The sequence below is a fragment of the Trichomycterus rosablanca genome, chromosome 1 (assembly GCF_030014385.1).
Source record: "Trichomycterus rosablanca isolate fTriRos1 chromosome 1, fTriRos1.hap1, whole genome shotgun sequence".
NCBI lineage: Eukaryota > Metazoa > Chordata > Actinopteri > Siluriformes > Trichomycteridae > Trichomycterus > Trichomycterus rosablanca.
This window is the reverse complement of record NC_085988.1, coordinates 30,101,334-30,123,541: the sequence shown is the minus strand read 5'-3', so window position 1 is coordinate 30,123,541 and position 22,208 is coordinate 30,101,334. Positions and strand designations below refer to the sequence as shown.

At 38.6% G+C, this 22,208-nt stretch overlaps 1 protein-coding gene across 3 annotated transcripts in view; it reads left to right on the top strand.

Annotated features, from left to right (window-relative positions):
* The window catches only part of furinb (furin (paired basic amino acid cleaving enzyme) b), a 195,222-nt gene that overhangs the window by 121,758 nt on the left and 51,256 nt on the right, over nt 1-22,208 (top strand). For 2 of the 3 annotated variants that reach the window (XM_062991282.1, XM_062991264.1), the window contains exons 7-9: nt 16,948-17,036; nt 18,031-18,147; nt 20,003-20,175. In XM_062991282.1, the coding sequence (XP_062847352.1) occupies nt 16,948-17,036; nt 18,031-18,147; nt 20,003-20,175 (379 nt within the window). The remainder of the gene's footprint in view (nt 1-16,947; nt 17,037-18,030; nt 18,148-20,002; nt 20,176-22,208) is intronic. The other variant, XM_062991274.1, reaches the window with a different exon arrangement.

Here is a 22,208-nt window from a genome sequence, read left to right as displayed (position 1 = left end):
ATGCTGATAGCTGATGAGAATGAATTAAAAGTACTCACTCAGAAGTTACACTTCAAGTCCAAATTCCTGCCTCTGGTATTTTTAATGCACAGTTTTAGTTATTTTAATTTTACTTAATGAAAATATTGTAATATAATAATAACGACCTGGCGAGTGCAGCCAATGGGGGGGGGGGGGGGCAGTGCGGTGAGTGGTTGAGTTCATGTCGTGGAGGACCCCCACCGCCCCCTGTAGTTACGCCCCTGTGCAACACGTATAACGTCCTGTCAACCCACATCGTTAACTATGTTAAAGCGTTTATACAGTCCATTGTGATCCATTTAACAGCAGTGTTTGTAATGTTCCCACGACGTGTACAGTTCATGAGCTTTCCATCCAAATTCATCTGAAATACAGTTAGACTGAGTCTGAGCTCATTTTGCCAGTAACGCGTATCCGTGCGCGCAGACACCTGACGAGACAAATGCGCTCTGACCAAAGATGATATTAAAGCGTCAATTAATAACTGTAATTTTGTGTAGTGATGATTTCTCATGCTTTTTGAAAATTATAATGTAAAATAACCGATATTTCGCAATATGTCGCAGCAGCAGCAGCTCGAGTAATTCGTAACTCACGACGCAAACTGGAGAAAGACGTGTGTTATCGCTACAGTATAAACACGATGTTGCCGTGTTAAAGCAGCGCAGATTACCATAATGACGCGTATTTACGTGGCACAAACACAGCCCAATAAAAATGGTTTGATTCAAAATTTTAATTTCGATTAATTTTTTTAATCGCGATTAAAATTCTTACGCGTTAATTAACACGATTAACGACAGCCCTACTAATAATAAATTTATAAATATAATATTATAAACAACAAATACAAAAAAACAGCAGTCAGTATGCTACTTTTTGTGAGTACTAGAGATGGGACGATCGGGGTTTTTGGCACCGATTCCGATCTGCGATCTCCTTTCAGGGACATCGGCCGATAGCCGATTGCGATTGGGGTTAGCAGTAAATAAAATAAATAAACTTAAAAAGAGCCTCACAGTGAAGATAAACCGGAGCAGCGCGCGCGTGTGTGTGTGTGTGCGCCTTTAGAAGATACGCTTTGTTCACTGTATCGCTATAAGTGATTCATTGATTCACGAGTCATTTTTCGCGAAGCATAAGTTTCTCTTCTCAGTTATCTCTCCGTGTTTACTGTTATTAATTAAATGTCGTGGTTTTAAATAAACACCAGCTACTACAGAACATTTTGTGTGACTCTCTTACATTAAAAAGCTTCATTAAAAAGCTTAATTAAACTGCTATTACCACAGATCTGTAACCGACCGTCAGACTCGTTCCGTCTAAGGAGCTAAAAGTTCAGCAGATGATCCTGAACTAACGAATTTGGTAATGAATAAACTTTTGCCTCTGATTGGCTCTGTAACATTTTCTGTTCTCATCTACATCACAAGTAAGAACCGCTTACGATTTACCAAAGTGAACCAGGAGTTTATATAACGTGCTGATAGAATCGACTCAGATGTGACCGGGTTGAATTATCTTTTTAAAGTAAATATTACAATCAGCAAAATTACATCGGATGTATGATGCACAACGTTAATGATGTTATTTTAGGTCATGAAGAGCTTTCACTGTGGTTTCTGTACGATGGTTGATGAATGGTGATGTGATGGTTGGCGCGTCGTAGCTCAAAGTCTGGATCAATCCACTGAGCTGTTAACTTAACATGGACTTTATATATCACACGATCGGATCGGCTACTTTTAGGAAATATCGCCGATCGCCGATAGCATATTTTGATTAAAAATCGGCCGATACCGATTCATAGCCGATCGATCGTCCCATCTCTAGTGAGTACTGATGTGTATAACCTTTACAGTTATGAATGCACATTAGGTATGAACAACAGCAAGTGTGCTTGCACTGTGCTGGCCTTGCATGGCCATTTGCGTTTACATAATTGTAATCATTATGCTCCTGTAAGAAGGCAAGTTACATAAAACGCTTCTTTAAAAGTTCTCTTTTCACATTTAGTTCCTGGATTGCTTGTAAAAAATATTTGTAATGTCTGTGTGTAGCAAAGCAGAGAACATTTTCTACCATATTGTTACGAATCATCAGTCCTCCAGCCATCAGCAGTTGGGCTAGTGAATTAGCTTTACAGTGCTGCACTTGCTGAGTGTTTGACTTTGGGAGTAAATGATGGCTTTTTTTAAACCCTGCTGTCATACCCCACTCCCACTGTCAAAATAGCTAAATGTGAGAGCCCCCTGTAATGTTCCTAAACACATTTGCATTATTCCTACTGCATTTGCTGAATATTTTTACCTCCTCTATAATGCAAAGTGAAGTTCAGCGCCCAGCAAACAAAGAAGGTGTTGATGGTAGATGGGTTTCTCCAAGGATGTCAGGTTTTATTTAGCAGTCCTGTTTTTTTTAATTAGTCCTGTGTTATTCAGAGCATGTTTTTCTATTAGACAATATTTCAGTGCAGAGCAGTGCAGGGACATGTGATGTTTTGTTTAGATGTGAATAACTCAATTAAACAAAATGGTTATATGAATTTATTTGGAATGCTCAAACCAATTATACCGGTCAGCCGTGATCTCTACACCGCCAGCAGAATCACATGCTTTTTCATCCAGCAGATTCTTCCACTCACATAAAGGCAATATGTAAAGTAAGACTCAAACATCTTTCTTTGTGTGTGTATGTGTTTGTGTGTGTTTATATGAACACTAATTTTACATTTACATTTTAGGCATTTCGCAGACGCCTTTATCCAAAGCGACTTACATTACAGTTACAGTATACAGTCTGAGCAATCGAGGGTTAAGGGCCGTGCTCAAGGGCCCAACAGCAGCAACCTGGCAGTGGTGGGGCTTGAACCAGCAACCTTCTGATTACTGTCCAGTACCTTAACCACTAGGCTACGGCTTGCCCTAATAATAGCATTATTATTAGAAACAACAGTTCCCTTAATTTGATCACATCTGGATTTTCAGGTATATTAGTGCATGTACTGTATACACCATCATTACATTAAAATGCTGTTTTATTCTTAACCACATACAAGATACTGAGTATTATTTTAAATTAGTTTATCACTTCTGTAGTGGCATACTAGGCAAGCCGTAGCCTAGTGGTTAGGGCACAGGACTAGTAATCCAAAGGTTGCTGGTTCAAGCCCCACCTGCCGGTTGCTGCTGTTGGGCCCTTGAGCAAGGCCCTTAACCCTCAGTTGCTCAGACTGTATACGCTAATGTAAGTTGCTTTGGATAAAGGCGTCTGCTAAATGCTGAAAATGTAAATGTACTATTCATCTCTCAGTGTTAGATGGAGCAAGGTGAAAAGTCCCAGTTCAAAATGTACAGAATAACAGTTTACATAACAAGTGCACTAGTTCTTTAAGCTGATTTAGAGGGGACGCCTGACTTAGGCAGTGTGGCTATAGTTTGATATCTTTACTGCTTTTTTTATGATGGACTGAAGTGAACTCTAAGAAAAGTTCTGTGCCTTTTAGATGCTGCGGTACTTTTCTTATGTGTGCTTTTAATGATTAGATTTCCTCTACCGAAATAATAAACCTTACGAAGACACCTTTATCTCTTGACTATATGTCACAAATTCTTGAAGGCGATGGATTGTAGATATTGTCATAAAGGGCAAGATATGATTATGTAATTGAATAGATGAGTAATCACATTCATTGAAAATGTAAACCATTCATAACATTTTATATGTTTAAAAAGAGGAAGGACGTGTGAGAGAGACTACAGGAGTATTTAAACAGAGTGACCTCTATGTGATCTTTTCAGCTATAACAACAGCCACTCTTCTGAGAAGGCTTATTTTAAGTATGTCTGCAGGAATTTCTGCCCTTTAGTTAAAAGAGCATTTGTATGGCTGGGCACTGATGTTGGTCAAGAAAGCCTCAACTGATGTTTCAATTCCAAGGCTATTCAGTGGGGCTATTCAGGGCTCTGTACAGGTCACTGGAATTTCTTTAAATCAAGCTTTTATTTATTTATTTATAAACCTTGCTTTGTGCCCAGAGCACAATCATGCTTGCAAAGCAAATGGCATTCCTTCAACTGCTGCAAAGTTAGAATTATGTAATTTAATTTATTGAATTGACATATTACACCTGTTAGCAGTTGTTTTTCACTCCAGTTTATGTCCTTCAGGGCCCTACATCAACTTTATGCCCCTATCCTTGATCATTAGCTTATTTTGTATCAACAGCATCTCACTATGTGTTCATTAACAAGGAGGTGCCAAGTGAATAAAGAGTGATTTAGAAATGTCTTCAGGAGTAAACATTACAGCTTGTTAGAAAAGTGAGAGGAAGAGCAAATGGCATAGGCAAATTATATTAGACTGTTTTGAACACAGAAGCAGCAGTATGCTAAAACCTGTCAAACAGATAAAGAAATACTATAAAAGCATGAATATTATTGGGTATAGAATGGTGCAGCGGTCTGTTATGTTAACCCACCACCACTGAGATCTGGGTTTGTGCTGTCAGCCAGCAGTGCAGCCAGCAGTGCTGTCAGCCAGCCAGGCATCTACACAGGCATTATTGGCTGTTATCTGGGGCTGGGGCATTGGCACCCTGTCCTTGGTATTCCTGCCTTGTGTAAAGTGTTTTCTGGTGGAACCATGCCAGAAGCTACCCTGACCAGAATAAAGCAGTTGCTAAAAATGAATTCAATTCCTCTTGTCAAGAGCTGATGAACACACACAGACTGATGCATATGCAATGAATTATGCTCAATACGTACAGTTTAGGCTAGTGTCACAGCTGGTATGAGGTAGTGCACAAAAAATGAGACCTTGGGACCTTTGTTTATTATCACCTTTGGTCTTTTTATCTAAAACATGCAGCTAGTTGATTGGTTGTTCCTAATTGGCCCAGTGTGTGGGTACCAAAGTACTAGGGCAGTGGTAGCTTAACAGAACTGGACTAGTAATCAGAAGGTTGCTGGTTCAAGCCCCACCACTGCCAAGTTGCCACTGTTGTGCCCCTGAGCAAGTACCTTAACCCTGAATTTGCTTTTATTGTATTCAGCCGCAATTGAAATTGTTTTGTATAAGCGTTCGCCAAATGTAAATGATAGTGAGAACCTGCAAATCTCATCACGTATAAATACAAATGCTTCATTTTTTTATTTTGAATCAAGACACTAAGTACCTGTATTCCAGTACCTGATAGGAATGTGGGCTTGATGAGGAGTCATGGTTGGGTTAAACAGGCAAGTCTGGAGCATAATTACCCTGCTGCTGTGAACATTCATGACAGGACAGATAGTTACAGGTTACACATGATTCATCAGTTCAAGTTCACACAGTCAGGGGCAATTCTGTATCATTATTTCACCTAAATTACATGTCTTTGGACTGTGGGAGAAAACTGGAGCTCGCGAAGGAAACCCACGCAGACACAGGGTGAACATGTAAACTCCATACAGTAAGGACCCGCATTGCTCCACCAGGGAGTTGAACCCAGGACCTTCTTGCTGTGAGACGACAGTGCTACCCATTAAGCAACAGTGTAGCTCTAATGTGGAGTAAATATTTTCTTTTGCACTTAAATGAAAGTGAGTAAGCAGTAAGCCACTATATATAACAGAAAAGAAGAAAAAGATACCGAAGCATAAAAAGGAGGAAAAAATACATAGAACTGATATAGAGTTTCTTCCATTACATTATATTTTGTCTCCAGCCAGGCTTAGAAATAACAAAACAGTAGTACGGTCAGTGCAATAAGGAACCTTTCATCATTGTGGCAGAGATAGACTTGAAATTGACATGAAATTTAAAAAATGGGGATTTTAGATTCAGGGTACTTTCGACTTTACAGTTATTTCAGCCTACCTCCCGCCAGAGCTGGCTTCAGCATTTCATAATTTAGAATTTGAGCCAAACACCATGGTTACAAAATCAATGCCTCGTCCATGACTGATCGTCTTCATTGTTCAGTTAATAAGTGTCAGTGATGCGTGTCATTTCACAGCCTGCCAGCACTATTTGTCGCCTCATGGAACAAAGCTGGCTTTTACATGTAGGAAATTCTTTAGCTTTATCTGTTTTGCAACGTGAGGATGTGTCCCGAGTGATGCAGTTCTGTTTATCAGCTGCACTGTTCTTTAGTAAATGTCTGACAGCTATTCAAACGTTATCTAAAGTGTTTTCACAATGTAATGTTTCACAAGTAGATGTAGAATAAGAAAAAAATAAAATAAAAAGCATGCCACAGTTCTCTTAACTCGACTGTGATTAAATACTGTTAGCGGGTTAGCCTGTGCTATCCATCATGTTTAGAATGAAAGCACTGTAGCTTTTATAAATTGGCATAACACAGAGCTTGCTGTCTGCACTAAGAAGTAAATGACGATTTGAAACGTTCAATGCTAGGAAGGCTGCCAGTGGGCTGGCCGCAATATTTTTCCCTTTAGTGATGTTTTTGATTTATTTATTATTGTGCTATTGTCTTGAGCATGAAAAAGTATTTCAGCCATTAGTAATGCTGCTTATGTAAGAAAACACATCAATCTATATGCAAACAGCCTTTCAGTTCGTGACTTACAAACATGTTACCTTTAAACCGTGTCAGTTGCTGTCAATGATTAAATTATCCTTAAATTGCATCAATCACATGGTACTGTTCACAACTGATGAGTGTGAATTGATGTGAATTTAAAATGAACATAGTCATTCCAAAGATCTCTCTTAGGCTAAAACAAGCGCTTATTTATTTTAAGCTGCTTCAGTTTCCATCTGTCATACAAATGCCCTTGGATAAAAGCATGCTTCTCTGAATATGATAGACAGCCCTCACAGGTAGATTAGAGCTTGTGCCGTGAACAACTAGCAATATGAACTGACATGAGCAAAGCATTGCTTATTCATGAGCCATTTTGCAGCATTCACGGTTTGTCGCAATAACTGTCATCTCCCGTACAATGAACGTGCCACATGCTGGTTTTATGTGCGCTGACAGCTTCTCTCTCTCAGCTGTGCAGAATTTGAGGATTTGTTTTTATCCACATTACTGCTAATATGTACGGACCTTCAGATTTGTACTAATAAAAAAAAAATCTGTGTAACCTGGCTTAGAAACCTGGTATGCAGACCTTGAAGAACAAAATGATATGGAACCAGTATGGAAAATGCACCATTTTTGCATTTACTTTGACTTCTATTTCATTTCAGAGAGTATAAACCCAAGATTTTATGTTTTGTCTGGTCAACTTCATTTCATTTGTTAATATACAATTATTCCTGCATTTCACATTCCAAAAATGTTGGAATAGTAAAGCTGTAGTTATTCTTTAATATCTCTAATATACAGTATCTGCTGCATTTGTCTTTTGGTATCATCCCCTTTATTTCTGAGGTTAGAAAATGTGCCCTGTATTTGTTGTACTGTTGTTTATCTGCACTGCTTGTGTTGTATTATTTGCACTTGTGTTCTGTGTTGCATCAGTGTCCTGGAGGAACGTTGTTTTGTTTTAATATGTACTTGTATATAGCTGAAATAACAACAAAGCCCTCTGAATCTTGAATATCTGCATTCATCTTGTCGTTGGGCATCCTCTATCTCTTTGACCTTTAACTCTTTCAAACATAATTGTCTTTTCCAATATGTTGTTTTTTTCATTATCTGCTTATCTGGGTTGTGTGTGAGAGGTTAGGTTTGATTTGGTTGAAGACCATAGTCTAGACAATTATGATCTTAGTTTGGAAAGACAAATTGTTACAGGAAGACTTTTTCCAGTTCCTTCATTCTTGTTCTGCCAAGTGCCAGTCTGTGTTGTACAACCCCAAATCAGAAAAAGTTGGGACAGTATGGAAAATGCAAATAAAATAAAAACACAGAGTTTCTTACATTTACTTTGACTTTTATTTAATTGCAGACATGAGGAACCTGAGATATTTCATGTTTTATCTGCTCAACTTCATTTCATTTGTTAATAAACATCCATTCCGGGATTTCAGATCTGCAACACATTCCAAAAAAAGTTGGGACGGGGCAATTTAGGGCTAGTAATGAGGTAAAAAAAAAACTAAATAGACTTATTTGGGCTTGGAGGCATCTAGGATGGACCATAACACAGTGGAAACGTGTATTGTGGTCAGATGAATAAGCATTCCAGGTCTTTTTTGGAAAAAATGTACGCCATGTGCTTCGGACCAAAGAAGAAAAGGACTGTCCGGACTGTTATCAGCAACAAGTCCAAAAGCCAGGCTCTGTTAGGGTATGGGGCTGTGTCAGTGCCCTTGGCAAAGGTCATTTACACTTCTGTGATGGCAGCATTAATGTAGAAAAGTACTTTGAGATCTTAGAGCAACATATGCTGCCTTCAAGACGTTATTTTTTCCAGGGACGTTCATGCATTTTTCAACAAGAAAATACAAAACCACATGCTGCACACATTACAAAGGCATGGCTGTGGAAGAAGAGGGTACAGGTACTGGACTGGCCTGTCTGCAGTCCTGATCTGTCCCCAATAGTGAATTTTGAAAGGAAAAATGTGACAAGGACGACCCCGTACTGTTGCACATCTTAAGACGTGTTTGCAGGAAGAATGGGACAAAATAAAAGCTGAAACACTAAATCACTTGGTATCCTCGGTGCCAAAACGTCTTTTAAGTGTGGTGAAAAGGAACAGCAACATTACAAAGTGGTAAATGCTTTACTGTCCCAACGTTTTTTGGAATGTGTTGCAGGCCTGAAATGCAGGAATGGATGTTTATTAATAAATGAAATGAAGTTGAGCAGATAAAACATGAAATATCTCAGGTTCATCCTGTCTGCAATGAAATAAAAGTCAAAGTAAATGTAAGAAACTCTGTGTTTTTTTATTATTTGCATTTTCCATGCTGTCCCAACTTTTTCTGATTTGGGTTATAGTTTCTCACTGCTGGATACTTTGTTGTTGATAATAACCAATTAGACAAAAGCTGTCCACTACTTTAAAATGTTCTCTGTCAAAGGTAAAATTAGTGGTCTTTCCTGTTTTCTTGACTTTTCATCATTTCACTCTGTTCACAACCTTTCCTTATAAGGGCCTTTAGGTCTTCCTGATTTTCTTGTCTTGTCTATTTGTCTTGTGTCTGATGCATATTAAAGGTTGTTGATATATCTTCCACCAGTCCTGAATCCTCTATCATCTCAGTCCAGTCCTGCTTCTTACATTATATGTTCAGCACACAGGATGAACAGAAATTGTGACAGAGTGACTGGCAAAGTATTTCTGTGGCAAGATTAATAATGCACTTAAAAGTAAGCTTTAATGTACTTTCAGAGCCTGATTGTATTACGACCTTATAGATTTAAATGCCAATTGAAAAGCTTGACCCCAGACAGTCACACAATATCTCATATGCAATAAAATAATGGCATTGAGTGGACTGCACAGTCCTAATAATTAAAACATGTTAAATTCATTTAATGGTCTTGGTCAGTTTTTTCATGTGACCATTATATTTAAATTGGGAATCCACTGTCACTCCTCAAACCGTTATTAAGCTTCTGAAACACACTTTCAATATACTATTTAATATTTCTGTGTAGTATTTGCTGAAAGTACTTTGGAGAGCACTGAAAGAATTTAGATCTGAATTGTTATAGCCAATTTCCAGTTCTGAGGAAATGTACCGACACTGAGGAATAGATTTATTACATTTATTACATGCACTATAGATCTTATCAATATAGCACTATATTTTTGATAAAATGTATATCTAGTTCAAAAATAATTAGCCATTAAGTTATCTAATTGACCAATAATCTTGTGAATTGTACATGGATCTGTCTATATTATGTGAAAAGATGTTGTGTCCATTAAATTTTGTAGTGGTATTACTGAAGTAAAAAAAGTTGATTTTTCATTAGCATTTTCCATAGTCTCAGTGCTTATTCTTTCATTTATTTCTAATGCTCTTATCTTTCAACACTACATCCCTCTTTTTATTAGCAGGTGATTTACAATATTCCACCATGGTAGCGATGGTTTTTGTTAAATCAGTCGTTTTCAATAGGTGCGTAAATCATTGAGTAAGTTTTGAAAGAATAATCTTTTAATAATAAGCATTTTCTCCCCTTTTTTCTCCCTTTTAGCGTGTGCAATTGCCCGATTGCATCATGCTTCCTCTCCACCAATGCCAATCCCTGCTCTGATTGAGGAGAACGAAACTAACCCATGCCCCCTCCGACACGTGGGCAGCAGCCATATGCATCTTATCACCTACACTTTGACGAGTGCAGTGCAGCTCAGCACTGTGTACGGAGAGACACACCCTGAGAGCACTCTTTTCTCATCTCTGTGCAGGTGCCATCAATCAGCCAGCAGAGGTCGTCATTGCATTATTTATGAGAGAGAGACCTTATCTGGCTTAATCCCACCCATATCTGAACAACAGGCCAATCGTTGTTCATGTGGCCGCTTTTAGAGCATTTGTCTCTGATATACATTAAAATATTGCTGTTCAAGCAACTTTCACTTAAAACAGAAAATCTAAATTCAGCAATAAGTGGACTTGTACTTGGGATGTATTTGGGATATAACACTCTGCATATTTAGATATCCACAGATAATTCTCTTTGGATTGGACTTTGAGTCCCATATAAACTTTGCATGGTTTACACAAAAAAAAAAGTTATTTTTGTTTATTTGTAACATAGATTGAACTTCCTTTTCCATTACCTGATATCTGTGTTCAGTTAAATGCTTTTTTAACGTTCTCTGTCCTATTATTTATTCTGTATGCATGAGATGATTTCCACGAAGCACACCTCTTGAGAATGAAAATGTAGATGAGGAAACCCTTTAAACGCCTAGAATAAATTATTCAAATTCATGTCTCAACAAACATAAACCAAAGCAAACATTTTGTTGTATAAAAGACAGCCTTGTGTGGTTTCCATGCTGGGGTTAGATAAGACCATGCCAGCTCAAGTTCTCACTGGTCCTATAACACATGCATTGCAATGAAATGACAGCTTTTTGGCCATGTGCTCATTTGACTTTCATTTGTTGATGGGCCTGGATTTCACTGAATATCACCACTTAGTAGACGTAAGAGCAAAAGCCCACTGAATGCTCTTCACTGACTCCACCCACTCCCCTTCCTGCAATTTTGGTTTCTTTGGTTTGACTGAACTTGATATTTATTTTGCTAGCATGTAGGCAATGTAGGCAAATTAACAAAATATGCATGACCAAAGATGTTCAGTTTGAATGTATCAGTCACAAAATAGTGCGCAGTAGTGTTTGAAGAATGATCATGTCTCTTAGTGCCATTTCCCTCTCAGTGGGATTAAGGATCAGTGTGGAGATTTCTCATTAGAATGATGAGATGCTCTGGTGTTTCCATCTTCCCGAGGACATTACAAGACTGTATGTGGTCAACACAGTCAGAAGCTTTTCTGTAATCAATGAAGCACATTTTTAGCTTCTTCTTCTATCTTGTCTCCTTTTATAATCCAGCAAATACTGTATCTGCAATGAGCTCTTGTTCCTCTGCCTTTTCTAAGTCCTGCTTGCACATCTGGCAGTTCTTGTTTTACTGGGATGTGATATGAGGGAGATAGTTTGCACACTTCTCACTGTCTCCTTTCTTTAGTACATGGATATAATTGCCCTTTTCCAGGCTACCTGCCAATAAGGGGGTTTCCAGATTTGTTTGCATAATTTGGTCATCATTTTAACAAAAGCTTTTTCAGAATCTTGAATTTTTCTGTTGTGATGTTATTGATTTCTGTGTCTTTTTGTGTAGAGATGTCAGAGCATGTCTTCATCCTCAAGCAGTGAATTTTCGTCTATGTAGTTGAGCTCAACAAAAATGTCTTGGCAACTGATGTCTTGTTTGTAGAGGTCTTTACTGTATTTCTTCCATTGTTGTTTGATCATTGTTTGTTCAGTTATAATGGATTGATTGATGAATGATTGATTACTTTATTTATCTCCAAAGGGAAATTTGAGTGTTACAGCAGCAATTCACATACATCACAAACTAGGGATGTAACGATACACTCTACCCACGATGCGATATGATTCACGATACTGGGTTCACGATACGATTTTTTCCCGATTTTTTTAAACAAAATGAAATTTAAGACAAATTATGACTATGATTATGATTATGAAGTTTCCTTTTATTATTAAAAAATAAATAAAATACTGTATTTGTGCTTATCTTCTATTTATCTAAATAATGAATATCCTTTTATTTCTGAGGTAGGTACAGACTATGCCAAATAATGCTTACTGTGTAAAAAAAAACCTGAAATAAAATTTTAAAGCAAATCCAACATTATATAAATAAGTAATGATACAAATAAAGAGAGTATCCTCACATAAATAAATTTGGCTGGAAAATCCCCTACCTGGCAACTTTGTAAAGTGCCGTCAACCAGGCGAGGTGAATAGCACCAGTGCCCTCTGCTGTTTAAAGTGAATATCAATTCATCTTAAATGAATAACCGATTTGAATCGTGGCACATGTGCACCGATTTTTAACTGTCTTGAGGTGCATCGTTACATCCCTATCACAAACACATGTATATTGTGAAAAAATTTATTATGTATTATATGTAAATATAAATATTTTCTGCAATTTCCTTCGGGATCAATAAAGTCTTATCTTATCTTATCTTATCTTATATGTAGTAAATATAAAAAAACTAAAGGACTAAATATTAAATGCTGTAACTCTGCATTGTGCAAATCAAATAGTACAATTTGCTAAGTTATTATTTTTCAGAGAATATATCTCCTCTCCCTACACCAGTGTGAGTCATTGCCACTGCAGAGGGCAGGAATGACTTCCTGTAGTGGTTCCCACAGAAAGTCCATGGCATTCCTTAGCATACCAACCTGAGGCTGAAGATTATTCTTGATCTCACATACAGTATGTTCTGTAAAACATTTCTTGTTTTTCCCTGTGTGTCTTTAACAATTTTGTTTAGTACTGACTATTGTCCTTTTTTGCAGCCCTCTGGAATTTAATAATTTAGTTCCCTTAAAAGATATTCATCCTTCTTTACTTTGGCCTTTACTGTGACATATAGTCATCCACTTTGATTTCTTCCTTTCTTTTATTCTTCCCAGGTTTTTCTTTGTGTCTTCTGATGACCTCTTTAAGTTTCATTTATAGCTTCTCTGGTTCTCTGTTATTTGTAGCATCTGAAATAGTTTCTAGATGGTTTCCTAAAGTACAGGTGGTACACTGATCAGCCACAACATTAAAACCACCTCCTTGTTTCTACACTCACTGTCCATTTTATCAGCTCCACTATATAGGAGCACTTTGTAGTTCTACAATTACTGACTGTAGTCCATCTGTTTCTGTGCATGCTTTGTTAACCCCCTTTCACCCTGTTCTTCAATGGTCAGGACTCTCCCAGGACCACCACAGAGCAGATATTATTTAGGTGGTGGATCATTCTCAGCACTGCAGTGACACTGACATGGTGGTGGTGTGTTAGTGTGTGTTGTGCTTGTTTGAGCGGATCAGACACAGCAGCGCTGCTGGAGTTTTTAAACACCTCACCGTCACTGCTGGACTGAGAATAGTCCACTAACCAAAAATATTCAGCCACCACCTATCCAGCCACTACCTAAATAATACCTACTCTGTGGGTGCCCTGACCATTGAAGAACAGTGAAGCAGGCTAAAAAAGGTATGTAGAGAAATAGATGGACTACAGTCAGTAATTGTAGAACTACAACGTGCTCCTATATGGTAAGTGGAGCTGATAAAATGGACAGTGAGTGTAGAAACAAGGAGGTGGTCATAATGTTATGGCTGATCAGTGCATATTCTCCAAATCATATTTTGGGATTCTAATGATTTGATTGTTTTTTTATCTTTACTTTGAGCTTGCAGTCTGTTCCATAATCATCTCCAGGTCATGCACATGGAATTAAAATTGAGCTAATTCATCCCTTGGTGCAAAGAATGCATTTTATTTTTCTGATTCCATCTCCACAACTTCCAGTTTGTCCTGAATTATACTTTAAACATTCCATGTTCCAATTTAGATTTGTTTTTGCATTGTTTTTGCCAACCTCGGACACTAGGCATCCAGAAGGCTTTATTCTAGCTGTGTCATACATGCAGAAGTACTCAGAGGAATCCTCAGCTCTTCTTCAGTAACAAGTTGAGTGCCTTCCAACTTGATGGTCACATCTTTTGGCACTACACCAACAGTCATTCTGTTGTTCCTTTTCATTTGGTATTTTTGGCAAGAAGACATGGTTTACCATGGCTTTCTTCCATGCAGCTAAACTGATATAATTGCCCTTGTCACCTCTGTAATCTTCTGCCTTTGACATCATCCTACATTGCTGCTGCACAGTGTAGGTGGTAAGTTTAGTCTGGCACTTCTGCTAAGATCTTTTTACCATGGGAGACCCTGATAAAAGATAAAACTTCAGACATCACAGCTCTCTGCTTCCCTTCTCATCTAATAACAGCACTATACTATGAAAAGGACAAATCTTAATGCATGGTCATGTTATATCTGAAAATCATTTTGGTATTTGCAAAAGTTTGGACACTTTTCTGGTTGTTCTGTCTTAGAAACACCCCAAAGAGTAATAATCTTTGACATTTCAAACCTTCAGCTAACACTAAACTATGAACTTCTATAAGCAGCTGACTGAGAATCTACAAAATAAACGTGATGCCAACAAAGCTTAACAAGGTTATAAAACTGTTATAGTGCTTTCAACTTTTCCACTGTCTGAAATATCAGTAAGAAATGTCAGTTAAAGTCAAGACAAGTTCTGGAAGATAAAGAAAATTCTTAAATAAAACTGCTTAAATGCTAACAAGAAAGGCTCAGCAAAACCCCCATATGCCAGCCATATACCTGGAGAGCGATTTGTCACCACCCTGTGCTGGTGGTGCAAAATTCTACTTTGCAGGATTGCTTGCACAAATGTGATCTGCAATGAGGAGTCATCAGATTGAAACTTTTCCTTTGAGATCATGATAGAAGTCCGTACAAAACAACTTCTTGATAAGCCAGAGGCATTTTGGAAACAAGTGCTATGGACCGATTGAGCAGGAACACTAGTAAAAAGCCATCTGCCTGACTTAAACATCAGTGAGAATGTGTTGGTAGATCTTTAAACATGCTGCGCATGCAAGGCAGCTAAAAATATCTTAGAACTAGAAGCTTTCCACAAAATAAAGTGGGTTAGACTTTTCCAAAACAAAAATAGACTTATACCTGGCTCCAGAAGCATTTGCAAGCTGCAATACATGTCAAAGAGAGTGTCACTAAGTATTGATTTATTAGGGTGTTTCAACTTGTACAAATGCCTCAATTACTATTTTTGTTAGTTGGGTGGCTCGGTGGGTAGCACTGTTGCCTCAGAGCAAGAAGATCCTGGGTTCGATCCCCAGACGGGATGGTCCAGGTCCTTTTTGTGCAGTGTTTGCATGTTCTCCCTGTATCTGTGTGGGTTTACTCCAGGAGCTCCGGTTTCCTCCCACAGTCCAAAAACATGCAGTCAGGGTAAGTGAAGACACTGAATTGCCCTATAGGTGAATGGGTGTGTGTGTATGTGTGTGTGTATGTGTGTCTGCACTGCGATGGACTGGTGCCCCGTCCAGGGTGTTACTGTGTGCCTTGCGCCCATTGAAAAGCTGGGATGGCTCCAGGAACCCCCCACCCCGTGACCCTAATTGAATAAGCGGTTAGGAAAGTGAGTGAGTGAGTGAGTAAATGCAATATGTGCATTAATATTGCAGTAATTCCTATTTAAAAATGGTTTTAGATTTTAGTGTTATACTATGTTCAAAAATTAGTTTTTAAGTGTTTTATGTTTTAAAAATCAACAAAATATTTAAATCTCACAGGGGTGCTCAAATGTTTGCTTGTTTGGTCTCCAGTCTATCATAGGGCAAACACACATACACACACATCTACACTCATACCTGGGTGGACTTCAGTTTCTATAGTTAACCTGACTGCATGTCTTTGGACTGTGGAAGGAAACACCACACAAAAAGGGCCGCTCCACCTGGGAATTAAACCCAGGACCTTCTTGCTGTTAGGCAACAGTGCTACCCACAGAGCCAATATGCCACCCCAACTATTATTAAATTTTTTCATTAGTTATTTCTTTTTTGTTTACTGCATGGTTACGTCTCCCGCAGCTGAGTTCATCTTCTTGCTGCTTGTGTTAAAAGTTCTTTTTGTTCTTTCCTGTTTTCTGAAAGCTTCAGTCTGTCACCTTTGATCTGTCTTTGATGCTTTCATATCACAAGTAGAGGACAGGTCTAGACCTTGCTCTTGGTTTTGAGATTAAAACATCAAGTGGATGTGCTGGAGTGATATAAACTATTTGTGCCAGTGGGAAAGTGTAATAGCATCGAAGATAAAGGCTCTGCTGAAGAAGTGATGGGCAGAAGCAGGCCCATCAACTGTTTTTGGTAAGCTCATAGAGCCTCTAGCATTTTGTGGGAAGCATTTAGCTTTTCACAGCTAGCAATTATTCTTAAGCTAGCACTTATTCTTTCAAAATGTGTGAGTTTTACTGCCAGATGCCATTATTTACATCACCATTGTCCAGCCTCTTGGAAACGTCTGTATTGCTATGGAAACAGGGACAAAAAGACAATCAAGAATTAACATGTTTTTGGGGATTGTATTGATTGCAGTTTGTGAGTCCAGCAATAAGATACTAATGGCTTTTTATTGGATTATGTTTGTTGGCTTCTCTTGCCAGAACATCTGCCATGCAGATTTTATTTACAGGACGGACTGGAATTTTAATAGATATTGAATTGTATGGGAATGGAAATTAAATAAGATTGTCCTGGCTGTGGATGAAAGCCTGCCATTTGACAAGCCTGTGCCACAAAAAAACATACTGAACAAAATGTCTAAAAGGTTTTTTTCTTTTTTCTCTGTCTTTCTAGACATGGGACTCGTTGTGCTGGGGAGGTTGCTGCCGCAGCCAACAATAGTGTCTGTGGAGTGGGTGTGGCCTATAATGCCAGAATTGGAGGTAAACGCTCATAGTAGAAAACTGAAATTGATTATTTTAAATGAATTACTATTATATACCATCATTATATCTTCCAATGTTAATTAAATATGACACATTAGGTGGTTTGGTGGTGTAAAAAGATGTCTTTTAATGACCTCTTGGCCTCTCCAACTGTCAGATAGGAAACTGGTCATGTTCAATCCATAAAACAGGTGCGAGCAGAATTAAACATTTACATTAAAAGCAAGATTTGTATTACTATGGTTTTAGATACTCCAGTGCAACAAAAGCCAGTGCTTAAAGTTTGTTGCTGAATAAATGGCCCAGAAAAGCCAGAGCAAGGCTTCCTTCTTGCACATAATCCTCGAGGCACATGTTGATGTAAATCTTGCTTGACTATAAACATTGTCACATGTGTTTTAGCTGCTTGTAATCCATAGCAGACCTTAGTGACCATTTAGGTTTCCATGCCACACAGTTCAATAACTTTGTTAAACCTTTTCAAAGAGAGTCCAGTTTTCTTGTAATCACTGGGTGCAATGCAGTTACTCACCCCAGACAGGATGCCAATCCATTGTGGGTCCTCACCCACAATGTCCCCCCAGACATAGCCAATTATGTCTGTAAGTAGCCACCCAACTAATAGCACCAGTGGGAATTCTAATCCTGGATCCCAACGGTAGTAGGCTTGCACATTTTACCACTGCACCACCCAAGTGCCCATTATTACATTTATAGACCATTAAATTAATAGTCCAAACTTGTGTGCATATTTTTGACACAGTAGATTTTTAAAAAGATAACAAATCAGAAAAAGGTACACATACAAAGAACGTACACATAATGTATGAGTCTGACAAACATAATGTAATGACATATGACTTGTCTAAACGACATTTGACCCTGTCTTTGAGATCTTGCTTTATTTATTTTAACCATGTATCTATATTATATGAATTTACCCTTTTTCCTCTGATATATTTATTCTAAAAAACCTAATTTATTCATTTAGATTTTTCATCCCATCAATTCATCCATACATCTCAGCTATCCATCTATGCATGCAGTCATCTGTCTATCCATCAGATCCATCCATCGAACCTATTCGTTTTTTCAATCAATCTATACTGTACGTATATCTATCATCCATATATCCATTCATCTATTCAATCATTAATTGTATTTACACTATATGGACAAAGGTATTACAACACCCCTTCTAATTTTTTTTTTAATTAATGTGTTTTAGCCACAAAAATTGCTAACAGGTGTAATAAATCATTGTAAGGTCTCAAAAATGCAGTGACACTGGGTAAGTTCCCAGAAAAAGATAAGTATTACACATCAGTGGAAAAACAAAATGGAGAAAGCTCATTATAACAGTTTAATAGAAATAGCTGGTTTGCCAAAAGAGAAATTGTGATACATGGAAAAAAACTTTCACCTGGAGTGAATTATTGCTTATTAGGTGCAGGCGATTGTCAACTAAAAGAAACTGACACATAAATCCTTTGCACCTTGTTGCTGTCTTTGCCGGCCAAAATGACACTGCAGAAGGACATGACTCTCATTGTGGCTCACAGCTAAACTTATCCAGCAGCTGCCATGTTACACCATCTATATATTAAATTATTTTACTATCCATTTCATTAACTTATTTACAACAGGTATGGCTAAAACACCTGAGCTAAATAATTCAGAGGGAATCAATAATAATAATAATAAATTCAACTTATATAGCGCCTTTCATAGTACCCAAGGACACTTTACATAGGAATTATAATCACAAACAACATCAAACAGAAACAAAAGAAGACGAGTGAAAGTGCTGAGTAAATAAGAAAGTTTTAAGAAGAGATTTAAACTCAGAGAGAGAGGAAGAGAGACGAAGAGAGAGAGGAAGAGAGTACCACAGTGTAGGAGCAGCAACACTAAATGATCTACCACCCATGGTGGTCAACCTAAACCTAGGAGCAACCAGGAGACCAGCATCAGACGGCCTTAACCTACGAGAAGGGACATAGTGGTGTAATAGATTAGCCAGATACAAGAGGGCCAGACCATGAAGTGCCTTAAAAGTGAGCACTAAAATTTTATATTGAAGACGCTTATTGACTGGAAGCCAATGGAGTCGTTCTTATACTGGGGTGATATACTTTTACACTGGGTCAGCACTCGGGCAGCAGCGTTCTGAACGATCTACAGGGGTCTGAGGGATTTTGAGGGAAGCCCATAGAGGAGAAAATTGCAGTAGTCTAGTTTGGAAGTAATAAAGGCATGTACCAGGGTCTCAGCAGCTTTAAAAGAGAGAAACGGACACAGTTGAGCAACATTTCGAAGCTGGAAGAACGCAGACTTTGCCAGTGAACTTATATGTGGCTCAAGTGACAGGAGAGGGTCAAACAGAACCCCAAGATTACAGACCTTGGAAGAAGACTGAACAGGGATACCAGCAACAGTGAGGGATGTGTTAGTGAAAGAAGAGACAACAGATTTAGAGCCAATGATGAGATACTCAATCTTATGGGCATTCAGTAGAAGAAAATTTGCACGCAGCCATGAGTTTAGATCATGGATGCACTTGGTAAAGGAGAGGGGTGGAAATGGGGCAGATGGTTTAAAGTTTGGATAAACCTGGGTGTCGTCTGCATAACAGTGATAATTCAACCCATGATGACGGAATATATCACCAAGGGGCAGGATGTAAATAATAAACAGCAATGGTCCCAATACAGAGCTCTGGGGAACACCCTGCTTAACAGGAGCAATGTCAGATTTATGATTACCCATGCAAATGAAATGACACCTATTGGATAAGTAGGATTTAAACCAGGTCAAAACTATGCCAGAGAAACCAATATCAGAGAGCCGGGTTATAAGAATTGCATGGTTAACCCTCTACACACTTTTAGCCACTTTCTTTACTTTACTTCACTCTCTCACTGTTGGATTTATCTGAATAAACTCTTTTTTATTTCTGGAAGGTGTGCGTATGCTGGATGGTGAGGTGACAGATGTTGTGGAAGCTCAGTCACTAACCATCAACAACCAGCACATTCATATCTACAGTGCCAGCTGGGGTCCAGAGGATGATGGCAAGACGGTTGATGGCCCTGCCAAGCTGGCTATGGAGGCTTTTCTGCAAGGTGTCACAGAGGTCAGTTTGTGGAAATGCAGATCAAACTAATTAAGAACTCATATAATTAGCTGTTGTATTAAGTATTTCAGGACCTCATGTTTACCAGGATTTAATTAATGTGGTGACATTCAGCTGTCTGCGCTTTGTTACATTTATATGCTTTGTTGCTGTTTAAGACATGTGCTGCTGAGTGAGCACTTTATTAGGTATATACACCGATCAGCCATAACATTAAAACCACCTCCTTGTTTCTACACTCACTGTCCATTTTATCAGCTCCACTTACCATATAGAAACACTTTGTAGTTCTACAATTACTGACTGTAGTCCATCTGTTTCTCTGCATGCTTTGTTAGCCCCCTTTCATGCTGTTCTTGACTCTCCCAGGACCACTACAGAGTAGGTATTATTTGGGTGGTGGATCATTCTCAGCACTGCAGTGACACTGACATGGTGGTGGTGTGTTAGTGTGTGTTGTGCTGGTATGAGTGGATCAGACACAGCAGCGCTGATGGAGTTTTTAAACACCTCACTGTCACTGCTGGACTGAGAATAGTCCACCAACCAAAAATATATACAGCCAACAGCGCCCCATGGGCAGCGTCCTGTGACCACTGATGAAGGTCTAGAAGATGACCAACTCAAACAGCAGCAATAGATGAGTGATCGTCTCTGACTTCACATCTACAACGTGGACCAACTAGGTAGGAGGGTCTAATAGAGTGGACAGTGAGTGGACACAGTATTTAAAAACTCCAGCAGCGCTGCTGTGTCTGATCCACTCAAACCAGCACAACACACACTAACACACCACCACCATGTCATTGTCACTGCTGTGCTGAGAATCATCCACCACCTAAATAATACCTGCTGTGTGGTGGTCCTGTGGGGGTCCTGACCATTGAAGAACAGGGTGAAAGCAGGCTAAAAAAGTATGTAGAGAAACAGATGGACTACAGTCAGTAATTGTAGAACTACAAAGTGCTTCTATATGGTAAGTGGAGCTGATGATGTTTGGGTGGTGGACAATTCCCAGCACTGCAAGGACACTTAACATGGTAATAACAGGGTTGTGTGTATCATTCTGGTATATCAGGTGCAGCAATGTTGGTGGGAATTGTAAATACTGTTTAAACTTACTGGCCTCTTTATTATGAACACATACCCTGCCAGCACTGGCTGTAGATGCGCAGTAAGAGACAAGAGCTATTTTGTTTTTTCATGCACAGTGTGTGTTAATCTTACTTTCCAATCTTCTTCTAATCTTTTATCAGTGGACACTTTCTGATTACACTTATACAGGTCAAACACCCACACACATACACACACACACACACACAATCAGGTTATCACAGTGGTAGAAATGGCCCACCACCCAAATACCATGTGGTATGTCAGCATCCCATTATAACTGGGGTACAGGGGGTGACAAAGTGTACAACCCAGCAAATGGGCTACACTTTGAATTAAATACCCACATCTGTATGGCATGTGTTTTTTATAAAATAGTCAAATATAGTATGTACCAAAAAGTTAGTATGTACCTAATAAAGTGCTCAGTTAGTGTAGCATTTAGAAATAAGCTCATTTTCACCTATCTCAGTGGGTCTGTCACATTTCGAGATTTCTTAAATCTCTGAGGACTGAAAATGTGTTTCTTGTATGGGCTTTGGGTTTTTGGGGGTGCTTTTTATATTCACGTTTTTCCCCAGTGCACACACGCCTCCACTTGTCATTTTGTGCACTGCTGGAGCTTGCAAATACATGCACACACAACACAGTGTGATGTGCCAGTGACACAGTTTTTCTTTTATGTTTATTTCTAAGCCTTAATCTCACCTTTTTGTCATGTGTTCCTTCTTTTCATTATCCCCTTTTCCCATCTTTATATGTATTCTTTTCCTCTTTGAGCCCTCCTATCATTAGCTGTTAAATTAGGCAGATAATGACTCTTTATCGGACCAGTAGCTTTTTTATTCTGGTGCTGCTCACTCCTCAGACTCACATCATAGCCTTTTTATTTTTTATATATCATGAGTTCAGTTAGATTG